Source organism: Schistocerca piceifrons, chromosome 8 (assembly GCF_021461385.2).
Source record: "Schistocerca piceifrons isolate TAMUIC-IGC-003096 chromosome 8, iqSchPice1.1, whole genome shotgun sequence".
Taxonomy (NCBI): Eukaryota; Metazoa; Arthropoda; class Insecta; order Orthoptera; family Acrididae; genus Schistocerca; species Schistocerca piceifrons.
The window spans coordinates 54,167,598-54,187,955 of record NC_060145.1 but is presented as its reverse complement, the minus strand read 5'-3'; the positions used below and the strand labels follow the sequence as shown (position 1 = coordinate 54,187,955).

The window sequence follows — 20,358 nt, the reverse complement described above, 5'->3', positions numbered from 1 at the left end:
CTACAAACTGGAATTTTTTCGACTGGAAATGTCGAAGAGTAAAGGCGGAAGTGCAGTCGGAACGAAACAAAATTTCGATGTAGACCTGCACGCGCGGTATGTTACAGGTCAGCCGGCTCGTCTGAAATCAAAATTGAGTTGACGTTAGCTAAGTGTACAATATTCTTTAGGAGTTGGACCTCGCTTAAGTTATTTGGACCATAGGAAACAAAACGGCGGCCATTTGAGAAAATAGGGGTTTTTCATCGATTTTACGACTTCGTCGGCCATGTAATAATATTTATAGTTGATGGATCGGAATAAGTGGTACAACTCCTAGACAATTTAGTTAGCTTCGTCAGAAACAAAGAATCATGCCAATCGGTTCAGTAGATTTGAAATTACCATACCGCGCGATAAAAAAATGTCATTTCGAGAAAAACGCGTTTGAAGTTTTGACTACGAATAAATGAAATATTATGCAACTTACGTTCAATCTGCTATTCCGGGTCCATAACCTAGTTATTCCTCTTCCTCATAGATGGCGTTCTGCTCGATCTGGGCCATCCTGCGCTGCTCCAGAGCCGCTCGTACGACCGGTCACAAGCGGTTTTCGGCCGCTTGGATCCGGTGGTCGTCCGAATGCTTGGCGAACTGCGTCGAATAGAGTCCCAGGGCGACGTCCATCGTTGTCATGGTTTTCAGAATTGCTGAATACCCTTCGTTGAAGCTGCTCACTGCCAGGAAAGTCGCAATCTCCACAGTCTTCGCACCAGAATGCAAATGTTTGGGGGCTAACTTCCAAACACACGCGTTCAAACTTTCATTTGAATTTTGTGTGTTTCCTCCCAAGCACCGTACGATAACTCGTCCCCTGGAAGAAGAAAAAAAACTGGTGCGTGGAAAAAGCCGATTTCAGGCAGGTGCATATTTTGTTCAACCGCGAATAACAAACATTTCCGGTCCGTATTCGGAAAAACAGTTTCAGGGGTGGATTCTAAACACTTATGGATCCAAAAATGCAGTTTTTTAAAAAAATAGATTTTTTGAACCAAAAGATAATCTCCCCTTAAGTTTTTTACACCGCCAGGGGATTATACACCTTAGTTACAGATGTAAATTTACCGTTGCTGACAAAGCTTTCTAACACACACACACACACACACACACACACACACACACACACACACACACACACAGGCGGACATCAAAATGATCCCATAATGGTTCCGTTTTTGCAAAATGAGGTATGGAACCCCCAAGAATTGCACGCATTCAGCGGAATGAATCATTCGTGAGTTTCAAAGTGCTACAAGCAGTCCATATATAATAATGACTGTGTATAGTGAGTTAAAAACAATGGGTTACAAACGTCGAGCCGTTCGTCGTAAGATGCCCATTTGTTTAGTCACTGTTAAGAGAGACTTGATGGGCTGTAAATAGCGATATGATTGGACACTGGATGACTGGAAACGAGTGATCTGGAGTAATCAATAAAGTTGTACTCTGTGGCAATTCGAAGGAAATGTTTGGTTTCGGCGAATGCCTGGAGAACCTAAACTGCCATCACGTGCAGTGCCAACAGTCAAGTACGGAGGAAGTGGTGTTATGGTGTAGGGGGGGGGGGGGGGGGGGCGTTTCCCGTTGCTACGATGTGGCTTCGTTACTGTGCTTAAGAAAACGCTGAATGCAGAAGAATGTCAACACGTTTTGCAGCACTGTGCATTGCGTACAGGAGAGGAACGGTTCGGAGACGATGGATGCCAATACCAACATGACAATGAACTTTTGTTATAAAGCAATATCTTCTAGGCAATGGTTTGTGGACAGTAACGTTCCTGAAATGGACTCGCCTGCCCCGAGTCCCGATCTCAACTTGATAGAGCACCTTGAGTGTGAGTAAGAACGCTGCCTTCGCTGCAGACCCAAAGGTCCAACATCACTAGCTTCTCTGACGGGAGTTGAGGAAGAATAGGATGACAGTTCTCCACAGACATTGAGACGTCTCAAAGAAACTGTCCCCAGCAGAATTCGAGCCTCCCTAAAGGCAGAGGGTGCGACGACTCTATATTAATGTCCAGCAATAGGTTTCCTTTTACTTCTGCTCAGACAGTATACATACAAGCGCACTTGTAATAACCCGTTCTGGAATGGCAACCCTTGGTGCCAGTGTCGGTATGACGTTAGCACTGCGCGATCAGTATAATTTCTTGGTTATTTCTTGTTAAAGGGCAGCTACAGTTTCTCTTAATTTCGGAGCTAGAGATGGAGTGTAAAAAGCTCTGTCTCTCTCTCTCTCTCTCTCTCTCTCTCTCTCTCTCTCTCTCTCTCTCTCTCTCTCTCTCCCTCTCTTTTTTGCCAGGGAATATGGTCAGCAACAGCCCAAAAATAAATTGAAAAATACTCCGTCAGCTAATTCAGTCAAGCCTTTCGTGAAGTTTCCCTTGCATACTTGTAAAATCGGCGAACTGTTTACCCTGTCCCATTTATTAGCAATTGAAGACCACTGTGTGCCATTAGCAGATCGGCTGATATATGGCTGACGGCAGCCGAGACGCCAGAATGGGTTGCATTTCAAATGGCACAGTCTAGTAGTGGGAGAAGAGAACGAAAAACTGGATAGCTGAAACAGGTCATCGTGCGTGTCTAGCTTGTGATTATTGCCGTTTAATAAACGACATAAAATGTTTTGCAACCAGATATACACAATTTTTGACAACCGTCACGCTTTACTCAGTAATGATCGTCATTAAGAGCAACAGCTCGTGTTTTAACATAAAAACACTTCAGTTTTGGTGTGTTACTCCAGGTCGGGTAAACAATTTAAACTTCCGTCACATAATCGGTACCATCAAATTATCCCTTAATACCGCAGAGGTCCTACAAGCCCCGTCGATATTCGAAAGATTTCTAAGATGCCCAAGATCGACCTGAGACACGCCGACTTGTCTCCAACTCCAACCACGGTCTCGGGGTGGCTATAGCAAAAAGCGGAAACACAGGTGCTAGCACGCGCGACCTTCTTCAAATTCTGTTCCTAAAGTAAGCAAAGAGGTCTCCTAGGCGTAGTGCTCTTACAACTAATTAAACATTTACCTTCTAACGTCCCTTGTCGGCTGCACGAAGTACCCATTGGCTTGCAGTTTATTCCTATCGCAGGTGCTCGCTGCTCTGCGGTGTCCCTTTCCGTGAAGAGCAACGTCGCCGCGCGCCACTTAGTTTCTTTTGGCTGGCCACTCCGTCTTCGGCCCTACATACCCAGAATACAGAACAGCTTACATCTGTGGCCGGGCTACCTTATGCATGTCGTGGCTTCCTGAGAGGCCTACCACACCTGCCAGCTGCTTCTCCGTATTCCCAAACGTGTGTAAAATTTAACAAACGACGTCCTTTCCCCTGGAATCGATTTCGGTCTACTATAGACCTGACGAACAAAAAATGCTGCAAATTTTCCTCCGACCAAAGTGCCGAAATTTTGCTCTACTCGTATTCCCACTTCTCAGAAGCGTCCTGTCGCGTTAATCGGCATGGCTGTAGTAGACAGGTTGCGTCAGTATCTTGGCATAGTGGTTAATTGCTAGTTGGATCAGTTGTCGAGCTCATTGCGGCTAACGAGCGGTGGGTGATCGTACGGTATTTAGTAGTCGGTATTTGCTTTTGGTGCTGATACACGAGCATGCTCTAGAAAGCGCAACGGCGTGCCCACCGAAGGGACGGTGTTCGGGTGAGTACACCAACTGCGTCACACAGAATGCTTTGTGTAAACTAGAGACCGTGTGACCGCTGACCCCGTGTCGTCGAGGCGATCAACTCATTGCGTCATCAGAAATGGAGAGATGCTCGACGTTTTCTGGAACCGTGATATTAGAAACTAAAGTGACGTCGTCCTGTAGGACGCATGATCCAGAACGTAGAGGTGTGGAATAACTAGTCTGAAAACAAATCAATAAGACGTTTTATTTCACGCAATAGTCACTTACTTCGCGATTTTACCTGCGGTTAGTTGAACCTTAGGTAATTTGGCTATGCACAGCTCTGTTTAGGATGGATCGTTGGAGTCGTACGTCGAGCCGTACACGCTTGCTTTCATACTCTGCCGCTAAACTGGCTGCAAATAATACGTACCTGTGATCCTGCAGTCACGTAGTCTATGCATTGGCTAGAATTATTAATTCATAAAATAAGATAAATGATTAATTAATAAAAAGGATTCCATTATGATGTCAGAAACTGATGTAGGCGACACTAGGGAATTAGGTTCAGTAATGTTAGTTCTAGTGAGCCTTATCATGCAAACGTGAAGTTGTCCTATGATCACCATTAATAAGATGGAAGGAAAGATAACCTTACAAAAAAAGCAGAGAAGTTGCAAGAAGTGCACTACAAGAAAGGTAGTAGAATGCCAAACTTCATATTCATCCAAGGCTCGCTAAAAGCTGAGTCCATCTCGTGATTAGAAGACAGAAAATATTCGCCAGATCAAAGTTATTGAGAGTTCAGCAATATGATCTTTCCATCAACACACGAGACATAAAGACCACGAATCCAAACTCTGTCTAGTCTGTTCCGGTATGAAAGTGAAAAAGGTAGTTCTGCACTGGAGCACATTCAGACCTCTCGAGAGCGGCCGTTTACCACCCAGAAGTTACCTCCTACACGACGAAGCCTCCCATTTTACCTTCGGCAGGTCTCCCTTCTTCCGAAACTCCACGTGAAGTGTTTCAACCATTGGCTAGTATGCACCGCTCAAAAAGTGTCTCCTCTTCAAGTAGTGTTCCGTCACTGTCTACTTCTCCGTTGGCTGAGGGCCATCCCCACCGGAATATAGCGTTCTCATCTTCCATAGACGTGATTTCAAGTAGTGTTCTCCATTGGCTGAAGACTGTCCCCACCAAATACATCGTTCTGATGTCAAACAGACAAGAGTTCACTCGACTTCACCAGTTTCCGTGCTACAGTAAATTTTTATAATCATATTTGATAGAAAGTATGTTACAAACATTCCGTGATACTCAGATCGCTTCCAATATATATATATTTTATTCATAAATAAATAAATCAACATTCTTGTGAATGTGGACTCATGTTACATGACAACAAAATGTTGTTATATCTTATACAAATACACTCTTGGCCATTAAAATTGCTACACCACGAAGATGACGTACTACAGACGCGAAATTTAACCCACAAGAAGTAGTAGTTCCTGTGATATGCAAGATAGTTCCATATGTGATATGATTAGCTTTTCAGAGCATTCACACAAGGTTGGCGCCGGTGGCGACACCCAAAACGTGCTGACATGACGAAAGTTTCCAACCGATTTCTCATACACAAACAGCAAGTTGACCGGTTTTGCCTGGTGAAACGATGTTGTGATGCCTCGTGTAAGGAGGAGAAATGCGTACCATCACGTTTCCGACTTTGATAAAGGTCGGATTGTAGCCTGTCGCGATTGCGGTTCGTCGTATCGCGACATCGCTGCTCGCGTTGGTCGAGATCAAATGACTGTCAGCAGAATATGGAATCGGTGGGTTCAGGAGGGTAATACGGAACGCCGTGCTGGATCCCAACGGCCTCGAATCACTAGCAGTCGAGATGACAGGTATTTTATACGCATGGCTGTAACGGATTGTGCAGCCACGTCTCGATCCCTGAGTCAACAGATGGGGACGTTTGCAAGACAACCATCTGCACGAACAGTTCCACGACGTTTGCAGCAGCATGGACTATCAGCTCGGAGACCGTGGCTGCGGTTACCCTTGACGCTGCATCACAGACAGGAGCGCCGGCGATGGTATACTCAACGACGAAGCTGGGTGCATGAATGGCAGAGCGTCATTTTTTCGGATGAATCCAGGTTCTGTTTACAGCATACTGATGGTTGCATCTTTGTTTGGCGACGTCGCGGTGAACGCACATTGCAAACGTGTATTCGTTATTGCCATACTGGCGTATCACCCGGCGTGATGGTATGGGGTGCCATTGGTTACACGTCTCGGTCGCCTCTTGCTCGCATTGACGGCACTTTGGACAGTGGACGTTACATTTCAGATGTATTACGACCCGTGGCTCTACCCTTCATTCGATCCCTGCGAAACCCTACATTTCAGCAGGATAATGCACGACCGCATATTGCAGGTCCTGTACGGGCCTTTCTGGATATAGAAAATGTTCGACTGCTGCCCTGGCCAGCACATTCTCCAGATCTCTCACCAACTGAAAACGTCTGGTCAATGGTGGCCGAGCAAGTGGCTCGTCACAATACGCCAGTCACTACTCTTGACGAAATGTGGTATCGTGTTGAAGCTGCATGGGCAGCTGTACCTGTACACGCCATCCAAGCTTTGTTTGACTCAATGCCCAGGCGTATCAAGGCCGTTGTTACGGCCAGAGGTGGTTGTTATGGGTACTGATCTCTCAGGATCTATGCACCCAAATTGCGTGAAAATGTAATCACATGTCAGTTCCAGTATAATGTTTGTCCAATGAATACCCGTTTATGATCTGCATTTCTTCTTGGTGTAGCAATTTTAATGGCCAGTAGTGTAGTAACGGTCAGCCTCGTTACGCGCAAGTAATTCCACACAGACGGTCCTTCGTTGCTATTCATGTTCTCCTCTTGGGCCGTGAGGAACCCAACAGGCGCACACCTTTGGGTACCCCACCTGATGGATTGGTGTATCAGCACTACCAACAGAGACGTCTAGCAGTGCAGCAAGGTGTTAGATTGTGATCCGTTGCTCACCTGGGAAGACTGTGTCTTCACGTTCCAACTTCGCAGTAGTTCATTGCTGTGTGCTGCCGGCCGCCACGCGGGAAATGGGACGGGTTGCGCGACTTTCGTTGCGATGATCACACGCGTCGCCTAGCGACTCACCGTGCTTCTGTTCGCTGCCAGGTCTCCGTAGATATTCTGCAAGCGCCTATGAATATCTGCCATACCCTGGTTTTCCGCCAAAAGCTCAATGACGCCTTGAAACTTCCCCTTAGAAAAATTATACATGACTGTGCTTCAACTGACACACAATATTTTTTAGCGCAACGCAGTCTGACTTTCAATAATCCCTACAAGAGAAAGGCCCTGACTAAATTAACCTATACGTTTCACAAATCACTTACCTCACAAAAATCTTCGTTACTCGAACTACTGCAATACAGCGAGCGCCACTACTGCCAGCTAAATAAAAGATTCAAACTACTGAAGGCACTAACTACTGATAGGCATAGTTAGCAAAAGAGATTTTGATAGAGAACAAACAATGTATTTACCTTAATAGTGTTCAAAAGTCATAATATATATCTCAGTCCATGATATCCAATATTAGAAATTTATTCTTTCTGATGGACACACGTCCAGATCGTCCGCTCTCAAAACTCCATCTCTCCCCTCCACATCCACCACTGCTGGCGGCTCACCTCCAACTGCGCAACGCTACGCGTTGTCAGCAGCTAACTGCCCAAACCACAATAGCGATACTGCAACAATGCAGACCAGCCACAGACTTCACAGAGCACAGTCAGTGATTTTCATATAGAGCGCTACGTGGCGTTACCAACATAAAAACCTAAACAGCCTACTTACAGGCTCTCTGGTTGGATCGCACCACCGTTACAGACGCAATTTTGAAGGTCACGTATAGCGCCGCCACCTGTCGGAACTTCATGACACGATAAGAGCGGAAAGGGGAATATTCCACTACATCCCACAACGGGATTTCACATTTTTTCAACCGAAATTTGCCGAGAAAAAAGATGTGTTGAATTACTTAACGAACGCCCCTCGTAGCAAGCTATATAACTTGGTGTTCATAAGCGAGACAAAGGAAAATCGCTTAGCCTCTCAGTAGCTGCTGCTTAGTAAAGATGATTTGTGTGTTTCAGAGCGATTCCGCAAACGCCTCGAGTCCCGGCGGGACTTTTTCCTGGAGGACGGCAAGTACGGAGTGGACGAGAAGCTGCGCCCCACCGCCGCCCGCTCCAAGGCGCGCCGCGACGTCTTCGACATGGCCGGCTCCTTCAGGCAGCTCGCCGTAGACTGATCTCCTGAAGACGGTCCACCGTCCGAAACGCCCCTGATCTTCACAGTACCTGTGACGCTGTGCGTGGACCTACAAACTTTCGTAGTGCTGGATTCATTACTAGCTCCAAAGGACAGAATACCAACAATCTACTTGAAAGCTGAAAAAAATTGGACAAACTATGTCGCGCTTTTGATTACTTCGAATTTTACTTCTTGTAGCTTTAAATTTTCTTTCACGAAAGAATAGCAGAAAGCGATGGAAAAATCTAAGTATTAAGATACCAGTGCAAAGTGAAACGACAGTCCAGATCAACATAATTACACTCACAGAAAAAGCAATGAATATTTCACAATAATACTTCTAAAAACATTTCGCGTATGCGTGAGTTTCTGTATCTGTATAGTTTGCATGAGTGTTAATAACTATGTTCGGAGAGCATTCAGTTACTAGGTGTAAAATAATTTCAGAAAGGTCACTCAGGTGTCGAAAAGGAGTGTGAAATTGATTTCACTTGTATTGATAGCCGCTTAATTATTTTTTAACATTTTGTTCTAGTGTTTTACTTACTAAATAAGTAACTGGGCGCTATTCTGTCCCGTCTTGTTTGCTACGAGAAGCAGCATTCGATTTTTCACGCCCGCCGTGTGTCTTTTACAGCATTTAGTTTCCGATTTTATTACCAATAAGGATTATCAGTTCGCTAAAATTAGTTTAAAATGTAGGTAACTTCCTGTAGTTTTTTACAGACGTGCTGTTAGCTTCTGTGCCGTTTCTGAAATTCAAAACAATTTATGTCAGTTTCCAAAACACATTTTCATTAGTAATTACTACAGTAATTACTACAGAAATCTATTGTTTTATAACTCTTTATTCATAATAATTATTTATAATGTAGAACCCCAAACCATATTACAGATACTCAAGTATTTAAATGTGGCATTGTAAATCTAACAGTTGAACTGTATAAAATTTTTGGTACCAATAAAGATAACTGTTTCTAAATAAAACACTCTGTATCCAATTGCCAGCGAATTTCGCTTTGGGTATAGACCCATTGTGCTCACGTTCGTTTTAGATATTGATTGTTAACTTCTACAGCGTACAGGTTTTCTTGTGCCAACACAATTACGATGATCCAGCAAATTAGTTAGCAAGAGAGGTAGTGCAACCCATTAGGAAGGAGCAGTGTTCGAATCCCCGGCTTATCACTCAGTCCCCTCATGAAAGACTAATGTGGATGAAATGTTATAAACGTGTTTTTGTCTTGTGTAGTAGTGTCGATGTCGGTGTACAAGGGGCAGTCAAATGAAAACAAAACACTTGGGAAAAAGTAAGTAATCTATTATTTTAAGAGTAATCGCCATAACTGTTAACATTTATTACACTGTTAGGCAAAATAGTCAATGCCTTCATTGAAAAAAATTCTGCGGTTGTCCATGGAACCATGATTGTATACACGCGTACATCTCTTCTTCCAGAGCCTATATGTTCCCAAGGTTGTTCAGACTACACTGCAAAAGTTCCACTGCGAATACCCTACGCAGCCTCCATACAGTCCCGATCCATCCCCATGCGATTTCCGCATTTTCGAAGTCCCCAAGGAGAATATTCGTGGCCGTCGATTTGCTTTCGACGAAATAGTGCACGCCTAGATAAAATCATGATTTTGTAGGCAACGGCAAACATTTTTGCATGAAGGCATTGACACTCTTGTCTCAGTTCGATAAAGGTATTGACAGTTACGCCGATAACTTCTGAAATAATAAACAGTTCACTTTATTTTTTCCACCTGCCTCGTTCACATTTGACTACCGCTTATCACTGATACATTGTAAACTCGGTTTCGTCTTGGCGATCAAGTGCAGTGCAAATATCTCATACTGCCTTAGCCAACATGTTATTAACTTCCAGTTAATGTGAATGGAAAAATTTCTACTTCCAGAAAGGCGGCGCCGATATTTTTTCATTCAGGTAAAGTTTGCATTTTTTCATCAATTTGCAAGCACAGATCGTCAGAAATCTAAGGTCACATTCATGCAGACTGTTCTTTTCTAACTCGCAATAAAGACTGCTGATAATTCTCAGGCGTCATTAATAAGAAATAAGGAGTTAGTGATTCTAAATCAACAGGCTGTCGATTGTTATTTAACATAGGCAACATTCAGCGCCAGAGTACTTTGGCTTTAGTGGGGGTTCTGCATTGAGTATTTCCTGATAAGAAACTGTTTGTAAAACAGTATAATTGACGAAAACAACTTACACCTTAATAGTAACAATATATGTATTACAACCGAAACAATTGACAGAACTGCGAGTTCAAAATAGTTTAGCCTCACTGGCTGCTGTCATCGTTCACGAAGGCAGTGGGATTGCTGCTCTCACACGGTGCAGTCCGGTGCCTGGTACTCTCAAAAGTAGAGCAGTGTCCAGACGCCAGTGTCCTGTATAATCACTGGCGTGCACTTGCTAATGGAAGGTTCAAATAACCTCACCCAGACACCTTCGTGACTTCAGTGACTCAGGAGCCCATGCGACGACCTTATCGTCGCCCATAGGTGGTAACGGTGCGTACCACTCCGAAAGACGTGTTAGTCACAAGCGCGTGTCCACACGCTCGTATAACATCTAAGTTGTGGAGCCAGGCGCCGTTGTGGAACTTGCTGGCATCCTCGACGAGTTTCTCCCATTTGCTGCTGTCCTCGGAGAGCTCGCTCCGTTTGCAGTTAGTACTGACCGCCTTCCTATCGCGCTTGGCTGAGTCTTTAAAGCGCAATGCGGATGTTCCAGGCGATCTCTTGCACCTGCTGTCTCACTAAGTAATTTGGGTCGGGGAAGACGGGGGAGGTCCACGCAGTGTTCTAGCGACCGCAGGCGACGTTCCTTTAAAGTGGCCGTGATACTCGTTAGCTTTGCCGTATTCCGAACCATTTCGTTTATCATATGGTCCCTCAACACCAAACACTGAATATTTTGTAGGCGCTGCAGACGAAAGGCGTTGAGCTAGCGTTCTTCTTTTGCGTATAGTGTCCAGGTCTCAACAGTTATATCTTTTGGTGGTCACCTAAGATGTTTATTGTTCTCGCAGTTCTCGCTCTTATTCCGTCGTCCTTCCGACAGTAGCGGCCAAGGTAGTAAAAATTTCCGACTGCATTCAACAAGTAGCCGTGCAGTATCATGGCATACATATCCATCTACATCGATGCTCCGCATTTCACCTTGCTGCGTGTGGTGAAGGGTACCCTATACCACTAAGTCATTCCCTATCCTGTTCCAATCGCAAGCAGAACGAGGAAAAAGTGTCTACATGCCTCCATATAAGCTCTAATTTTTCGTATCTAATGTTGGTGGTCCTTAGGCGCAATGTGTGTTCGAAGCAGCAGAATCGTTCTGCAGTCAGCTTCATATGACGTTTCTACATATATATATATATATATATATATATATATATATATATATATATATATATATATATATATATACTCCTCTAGCCACCAAGCGGTGTGAGGCCCAGGGCACAATTCACGCCAAAGTCATATTCCCCCCCCCTCCCCCCCTCCCCCCGTTCCAGTCGCGGATCGCACGAGGGAAAAACGACTGTCTGAACGCCTCAGTACGAGCTCTTATTTCCCTTACCTTTGAATGATGATCATTACGCGATTTGAAAGTTGGTGGTAATAGTATACTACAATATAATAAATCCTCGGTGAAGATTGGATTTCGGAATTTAGTGAGCAGCCCCTTCTGTTTAGCGCGTCGTCTATCTGCAAGTGTGTCCCACTTCAAACTGTCTGAGATTTGTAACGCTCTATAAATTTTCTCAGTACTGTCCCTCGAAAAAGATTGTCGCCTTCCCTGCCGGCCGCGGTGGTCTCGCGGTTCTAGGCGCGCAGTCTGGAACCGCGCGACTGCTACGGTCGCAGGTTCGAATCCTGCCTCGGGCATGGATGTGTGTGATGTCCTTAGCTTAGTTAGGTTTAACTAGTTCTAAGTTCTAGGGGACTGATGACCACAGCTGTTGAGTCCCACAGTGCTCAGAGCCATTTTTTCGCCTTCCCTCCAAGTACTCCCATTAGATTTCGCGAAGCATCTCTGTAACATAGCGTGTTGATAGAATCTAGGAGCAACAAATCTAGCAGCCCGCCTCTGAACTGCTTCAATGTCTTCCTTCAAGCCGAAGAAGCACGGATTCCAAACACTCGACTAGCACTCAAGTATAGGTCGCCCCAGCGTCCTATATGCGGTCTCCTTTGCAGATGAACGATACTTTATTTAAATTCTCCCATTAAACCGAAGTCCATCAGGCGCCTTCCCTCCCACGACACTTAAATGTTCGTTCCATTTCATATCACATTCGTATATTTGAACGACGTGAATGTGTCAAGCAAGGCACTACTAATGCTGTGTCCGAACATTACAGGTTTGTTTTTTCCACTCATCTGCATTACCTTACATTTTTACATTTTTCTACATTTAGAATTAGCTATCATTCATCACACTAACTAGAAATTTCGTCTGATTCATCCTGTATCCTCAGTCACTGAACTTACACCCTAACGTACACCACAGATTGCTGTCCACACTGGCCGCCATATCATTTATGTATATAGAGAATAATAGCGCTCTTATCACACTTCCCTGGGACACTTTTCTCTCTAATGAACAACATACTGGGTTCTATAACTTAAGTTGCCTTAGAGCCACTCGCATATCTGTGAAGCTATTCCAAATGATCGTACTTTAACAGCCTGCAAAGCGCCTCCATGTCAAACGCTTTCCGGAGAGCTAGAAATATGGAATCTGTTTTGAGCATAACAATGTTCTCCACATACATACACACGAATAAGAGCTGGCACGCATCAGCAAATTTGTCCATATGCCTTTGAAGGTTGTGTTGAGCATGTGCTAGGAATGCTGAATCGTCAGCTAATAAGAAGCTGCTTAAGTCTTCAGAATAGCGCTTGGATCAGAGTAGCAAAGTAATATAAAGTTTTCTGTCAGCTTTGTTATATAAACAGATGGCCAGGTTTGTTTCGCCGGAAGCAACATTCAGGAGGAAAGAAAGAGTATACCGAACAAGATACGGGTGCCACTACGCACGCTCTAGGAACTCCACTTTTCGCAGCAAATGTATCTGATGGGCTTCCTCCAAATATCACGGTACCCTCCATGTCATCGTGGTAACACCTGGTCATCTTCAGTACCGAATGTTCAACAGAAGTTATACAGTCCTTTCCTATTGACTATGTGGAGTAAGTTATTTGGATCGATTTTTCTGAATCTGCCAGAACATGCAGACCATAAAAATAGATCGCTGAGCTCGAAACCTACATGCGCTGCATAGCCCAGCAGTTAAACACTGACACTTTTGTTTGGCGATTCATCGTACACGCTATCACTGTGGAAACTATTCTTTAAAGTGTATTTTGGATGAATCCATGTTTAGTCTGAATAGAGCACTCGCCGCTTTAATTCTGGTGCTTCATTTGTGTCATAGAAACCTAATGTAGTATGCCTCTTTCTTTTTAACTATGTCGTCTCACTCGCTCATCATAACTCGTTTACTCCGGCACTTTTTTCAAAGCAGATCCCATAAAGAACATTTGATCAAAGTTTCCTTATTAGTCATGATGTCCAATTCTGTGGAATAAAGCCACTGAAGTTTTTGCAAAGCATGTGTTTCTTTGTATCATATCGCAGAACGTGCTACTTAATAATAAAAAAATGGCTCTGAGCACTACGGGACTTGACATCTACGGTCATCAGTCCCCTAGAACTTAGAACTACTTAAACCCAACTAACCGAAGGACAGCACACAACACCCAGTCATCACGAGGCAGAGAAAATCCCTGACCCCGCCGGGAATCGAACCCGCTACCTAATAATACTTATCCAAACGAGCAAGTCTTTTTATTTGGAACACACTCTCGAATCGCAGTCATCTATCATGTCCCTTGAACCATAATTTGCGGACATCGACTCACCCAGCTACAACACTTAGCTTGGACGTTCCGTGACCTTGTAAGTTGGCAGATTAAATGATTGTCAATTTCGCACCTTACATGACAGACTTTATACATCGCAACAGGAAGGTGAACGTCACTTCACCTACTTCAGCGAAAATGAGCAGATTTGCCTATTAAAATGTACAGTATGCAATGCAAAGGGATGACACTCAGTCGACGGCTTTAACACACCGAACCTAAATCCTGCATGTCGATGAGCAAGAGAAGAAAAAAGCTGCTATAGGAAAAGATTTAGTTAGGGAGCAGATGCGAGTTGCGACGTCATGGCCTGAGTACAACGGAATGCTCTTAAAGCGACCTGTGGCGAGGGACAATAAATGCGCCGGGTGTATCATCGAAGAGGGCAGGTGTGTGCCAGCGGAGTGCTACAGAGAGAATCTTTAGAAAACTGCGTTGGGAAAGATGGATACGAACAGACCAGCGATGCAGTCGATCACGTGAATGGTTCAAATGGCTCTGAGCACTATGGGACTTAACTGCTGAGGTCATCAGTCCCCTAGAACTACTTAAACCTAACCAACCTAAGGAGATCACACACGTCCATGCCCGAGGCAGGATTCGAACCTGCGACCGTAGCGGTTCCAGACTGTAGCGCCTCGAACCGCTCGGCCACAGCGGCCGGCTCACATGAATGGCACAAAATATCCGAATGACTGAAATGAACTAGGAAGGAGTAAAGTACCGAAATTTTGATGCAGTTTGATGGTAGGTCCTTCGCGATTGGCAAAGGTAGTTCCCACAAGATGAAAGGAATGCTCTCATTGGTTGGAAAAAAACCGTGACATGGAGCACGAAAGGACCCAGGTGGGGGACAGTTTTGCTACGAGATACACAAGACCGAAAATTTCGGGGACTATTCTCTGAACCAGCGTCAAGTGCAGAACGGGGCGCATCACGCTCTGTACGACGCACAAGAGGAATGTGTGTGGACACTGCATTCACTTTGGCTGACATTCAGCTAGATATTAGCTACAGCGTCGCTGAGCTTCAACAGTGGAGAAACAAATCGGCCACGTAGTTAATTGTCCTTGCGAGAGCTGACAGAGCAGTGTAATATGCACACTGCTCCAACCATACATGTGCATATCGCCATATTTCAAGACTATGGATGGGTGCATGTTTTCTTGCCTAACGGGAAACGTATAACAGTTTCTGCTGAAAAATCAGCAAAGATTTTGATTAGCTTTTATTGGACTTCCAGAGGACGAGAGCAGCCATGCAGCAGACAGTTCATCGCAGCTAAGGTAAATACTGCTAGCATAGGTGTAAACTTGTTGGTTCACCAGCTTGCGTCCACTGTGAACTCGAGCAACCTTGAGTAATCTTTTGCTCAGCTTGTCACAAATGCTAACCATCCTCCATAGACTTGATTGTCGTCCTAAATAGTACTGAGATTACAACCAGAATCGGATGATTTGTCGAAAAATTGGCTAACTTCACGATATAGTAGTAAGAATAATTTGTAGAGAATCTTCTGGTTAAAATATGATATTGTGTTCAGAGTTATTTCGATTAAACAGGACGAAATGCGTTATCTTGATAACTGTCCTAGCAGTGTCATGTTAACAACCTATGTAAATTCTTGTATTTTTATGACAATAATCCTGAATCAAAAACAATTTGTGTACAGGTAAACACTGTCGTGCTCTGTAATAGAATAAGGGTCCACTCCTTAACCCAGTCATTTATTCCATAGACGCTAACGCACTGACAGGGTGTTTTTGCTTATGTCTGACGATAGAGAGGAGGAGTGGAGTGTCAGAACCTTGTTCCATCAACACTGTCGTTCCTTTCTATTTCTCTGTCAGTAAACCTAAGGGCACGTTGTTGACTGTATGTTATCATCAGCTCAACCTGAACATCCACGCTGGCACCAAATGAAATGCAACTGTTGCTCTCTACACGATGACAGTGATTCAAGCGCACACTTTTGTGACAGGGCGCCACTAGAACATAAATGTGGCAACACAGCTTAAAAATGTAAATGTAGTTAACACTTAATACAGACGGTAAATGTACTACGAAATTTAAGTAGTTGGTTGTGTGGCATTGGAGTCTTATAAACACTGACATGGACCCAAAAGGTGCATAGTGGAAATACGTAACAAAATTGAGAACGTTCAGTAGGCACAAATTTTTCGGATAATTTGGAACACAGTTTTATATGAAACTTTTCTGTGCACCTTTATAATCTTGATTTGCTGGAGTTCTAAAGGAATGCGTTGTGTGTATTGTACATATGCCCTTTTAATTAAGTATCACTTCTACAATCGCAGGAATTTTAAAAATTGCAGTGAAATAAACAAATTTCCAGAAAACATTTTCATCACCATTATTTCACATAATAGAAATTTAGGAAGTGAGCAAAATTGATAAGAATCTTCTCAAAAACATAGAGTAACAACGGACAGCTTTTCTTTTCATTCCTTGTCTTCTGTGTATGTTGTGGGCTACTTGAGAAGTGTCTCACAAAATTCACTATATACTACAGAAATGCGTTGGGCAAGTTTTTGCAGATCCTTCCCTTTCTCATGAGGTAGCCTCAGATTGTGGCGACTGATCGCCATGATCGTCAGTGGAGATGGAGCCGGCTGCAGCGTAGGCAGACATTGTCTTCTAGGGATGCGATACTCTATTGCCACGGTCGATAATGATTTCGGACAAGGGTTTCCATCTGCAGTGTATTTTTCTCCAGGAACCCTCCAAAATCTCCACTGTTTGTCTCGGTATACAGGAGAAAAATAAACAGCAGATAGAAACCTATTTCCGAAACAGTCATCAACCAGGCAACAGAGCATCGCATCTGTAGAAGACAAGGACTTTCTATGCAGCCGCTAGCACCATCTTCTCCACTGGCGATCGTGGCAGTCAGTCGTGATCACCGTGATAGCGTTACGGAGATGTTTAGCAAACTCAAGTGGCAGACTCTGCAAGAGAGGCGCTCTGCATCGCGGTGTAGCTTGCTCGCCAGGTTTCGAGAGGGTGCGTTTCTGGATGAGGTATCGAATATATTGCTTCTCCCGAGGAGATCACGAATGGAAAATTAGAGAGATTCGAGCGCGTACTGAGGCTTTCAGACAGTCGTTCTTCCCGCGAACCATACGCTACTGGAACAGAAAAGGGAGGTAATGACCGTGGCACGTAAAATGCCCTCCGCCACACACTGTTGGGTGGCTTGCGGAGTATAAATGTAGATGTAGAACAAGCAGCGCTGCCAGACTTTCAGACTGCGGTCCGTCAGCGTCAAGTTTGCTGCCGAAGGGGAGGCCAGGTGGCTGGCGCCTGCAACTTCGATGCTCGGTAGCGTCGTTGGATGACCTTTCCGGACACGGATTCATTTCCTCAAGGCACCCTCCACAACTACTCTAAGTTTGTCGCCCCCCCCCCCCCCCCCCCGTCTTCAGTCTTCTGAATGGTTTGATGGGGCCCGCCAAGAATTCCTCTCTTGTGCCAACCTCTTCATCTCAGTGTAGCAGTTGCAACCTACGTTCTCAGTTATTTACTGTGAGCTGTATAGCTGATTATACAATAATTATCGGACTTGACAGCTCGTGCAGTCTTAATAATTGTGTGGATGATATTTTCACGAAAGTCAGATGGTATGTCTCCGGACTCATCCATTCTATACACAAACGTGAATAGTCGTTTTGTTGTCACTTCTAATGATTTTAGAAATTCTGATGGAATATTATCTATCCCTTATTAGATATTAAGTCCTCCATAGCTCTCTTAAATTATGTTCCTAATACTGGGTCTCTCATCTCTTCTAAATCGACTCCTGTTTTTTCTTCGGTCACATCTAATAAATCTTCCCTCTCTTAGAAGCCCTCAATGTACTCTTTCCACCTATCCGCTCTCACCTCTCCACTTAACAGCGGATTTCCCACTGCACTCTCAATGTTACCACCATCGTTTTCTGAGTCACCGAACGTTGTATTGACTTCACTGTATCTTGAGTCTGCCCTTCCGACAATCATTTCTTTTTCCATGTCTCCATATTTTTTCCTGCAGCCATTTCGTCTTAGCCTCCCTGCACTTCCTATTTATTTCATTCCTCAGTCACTTGTACTTCTGTATTCCTGAATTTCCATTAACATTTTTGGTTTCCTTCTTTCGTCGGTCAACTGGATTATTGCTTCTGTTATCCATGGTTTCTTCGCATTAAGCTTCCTTGAACCAATGTTTCTCTTTCCAAATTCTGTGATTGCGCTCTTTAGAGATGTTCATTCCTCTTCAACTGTACTGCCTAGTGAGCCATTCCATACTGCTATATCTATAGTATTAGAGAACTTCAAACCTGTCTCGTCATCCGTTAGTACAGGGTGATAGCAACGAAAGCTAAAGTCTCAAAACGCTGTAGAAATAACACCACTGGTCAGAATGACGTCAAAGTGCGACGGAATAGTATCGTAGAAGGGGAAAAACACACGGAGGAAGAAGAAATTTTGTGTGAAAATTGATCAATAGATGGTGCTGTTGAAACTCCTTGGTAAAACCGCAGAACAGAACAGGTAGTTGGAATTGTAGAAACGGGCCAAAATGAGCGGTTGTCAATTACACTTGAACACACACAACTTTATTTATTCGACCAACCATTACAGTACAAATTCTTGAACTTAGTTATCGGCTGAATATGCCACGAATATCATATGCCTTAAGGGCACAACCACTTAAATTTCTTTTAAAAAGCCTAGAAGACATTAACTGAAAATTCAGACACCAAAGAGAATATTTAGACGGCAGAAGGCCTCACGTTAAATAAGTTCTACAATTTGGCTGAAGGCCCAAACAATCTAACACCTGACAAGCAAGAAGCTTTTAATTTTAAAACGGCTGAAGCCCCATAACTTAAAACACAACTAAAAACAATTCAGCTTTAATTCAAAACCATCGGCTATGAGCCATACAAATACACACAACACAAAATAAAAGGCATTGCAGCTAACGGCGCTCAGAAGTTTCGGGGTTTGGCCAGCACTTGAAATACCAACGATCACTTAGGTGAGACAGGCAGCCGGCCCAACCATTTTCGATCAGACTACAACCCCACCCAATGGACAATCAGTGGACCCACCGACAAGGTAACTTGTGCTCCACTCGACCAGCACACAACCAGGAGATCAATGCAAAACGTAAAAGGCGTGGACGCCCACAACCAAGCATACATTAAACTCAAAATATCCACGGGTGTGCTGCCGGTCTATAGTGTCCAACGGGCACAATATTTCGGCGATCATACATGTCCCATCATCAGGTGAACTGACGGACTGAGCTCCTGTGAACGTGCCGACACGGAGACCCGTACGCTATGGCTGCTCAGAGGGAACTGGGTTCGGTCGCGGCGGCGGCCGATTTAAATACCCTCCACCCTCCGCCCGCGGCGCGCTCCCTCCGCCGTCCGCGCCCCGCGCCACGGTCGCGCGGTGGAACAGTTTGCGACGGCGTCTGAGATGACGTCGGTGTGATGGCTCTGTCCGAATCGCTGGTTCCCAAGCCTTGCTAAGATTATAGCCACAGTTACGGTTTATGAGGTCGTCATTGGTGCGAATTTCGATGGCCTCTCTATCGAGCAAACGTATAGTTGTGACGACCACGGCGGACAGAGCCATCACACCGACGTCATCTCAGACGCCGTCGCAAACTGTTCCACCGCGCGACCGTGGCGCGGGGCGCGGACGGCGGAGGGAGCGCGCCGCGGGCGGAGGGTGGAGGGTATTTAAATCGGCCGCCTCCGCGACCGAACCCAGTTCCCTCTGAGCAGCCATAGCGTACGGATATCCGTGTCGGCACGTTCACAGGAGCTCAGTCCGTCAGTTCACCTGATGATGGCGACATGTATGATCGCCGAAATATTGTGCGCCTTGGACACTATAGACCGGCAGCACACCCGCGGATATTTTGATTATCAAATACGCCGGGAGAAACTCAAGAATCATACATTAAACTGTCAAACTACACACCGTGCGGGACAGCAACGACACGGTGAGGAAAGGACACTGCCTGAATTTTACGTCAATGGCCAGGGCAGGTAACCGGAACGTTAACGGCCACAAGGCAGAAAATTCCGCTGGTTCACTTCAATTGCAAATAACCAAATACAGTTAGACTCCACCTCACGGTGGCTAAACGTTCGCCAACTGGAACACACACGTTGTTGCTCGTGGGGCCAATAACGAGAACCAGAGGGCACAATGTGAACAGTCTTGACTTGCTGATAAAATTAAATCCAAACTCAACTTTCGTGTCCAGGGTCGGTGAGCCACGGACCTCGTAGCAATGGGAACAGCCCCACACATTCCGACACTGCGTAGAGACCGCCAGCGGGCCCGGCC

The 20,358-nt window shown here is 44.8% G+C and overlaps 1 protein-coding gene across 1 annotated transcript in view; it reads left to right on the top strand.

The window, feature by feature from the left end:
- Positions 1–8,918, top strand: part of LOC124711883 (alpha-tocopherol transfer protein-like) — a 147,549-nt gene extending 138,631 nt beyond the window's left edge. The window contains exon 7 of the mRNA XM_047242125.1: positions 7,864–8,918. Coding sequence (XP_047098081.1) covers positions 7,864–8,021 — 158 coding nt within the window. The 3' untranslated portion in view covers positions 8,022–8,918. The remainder of the gene's footprint in view (positions 1–7,863) is intronic.
- The last annotated feature ends 11,440 nt before the right edge of the window (positions 8,919–20,358 follow it).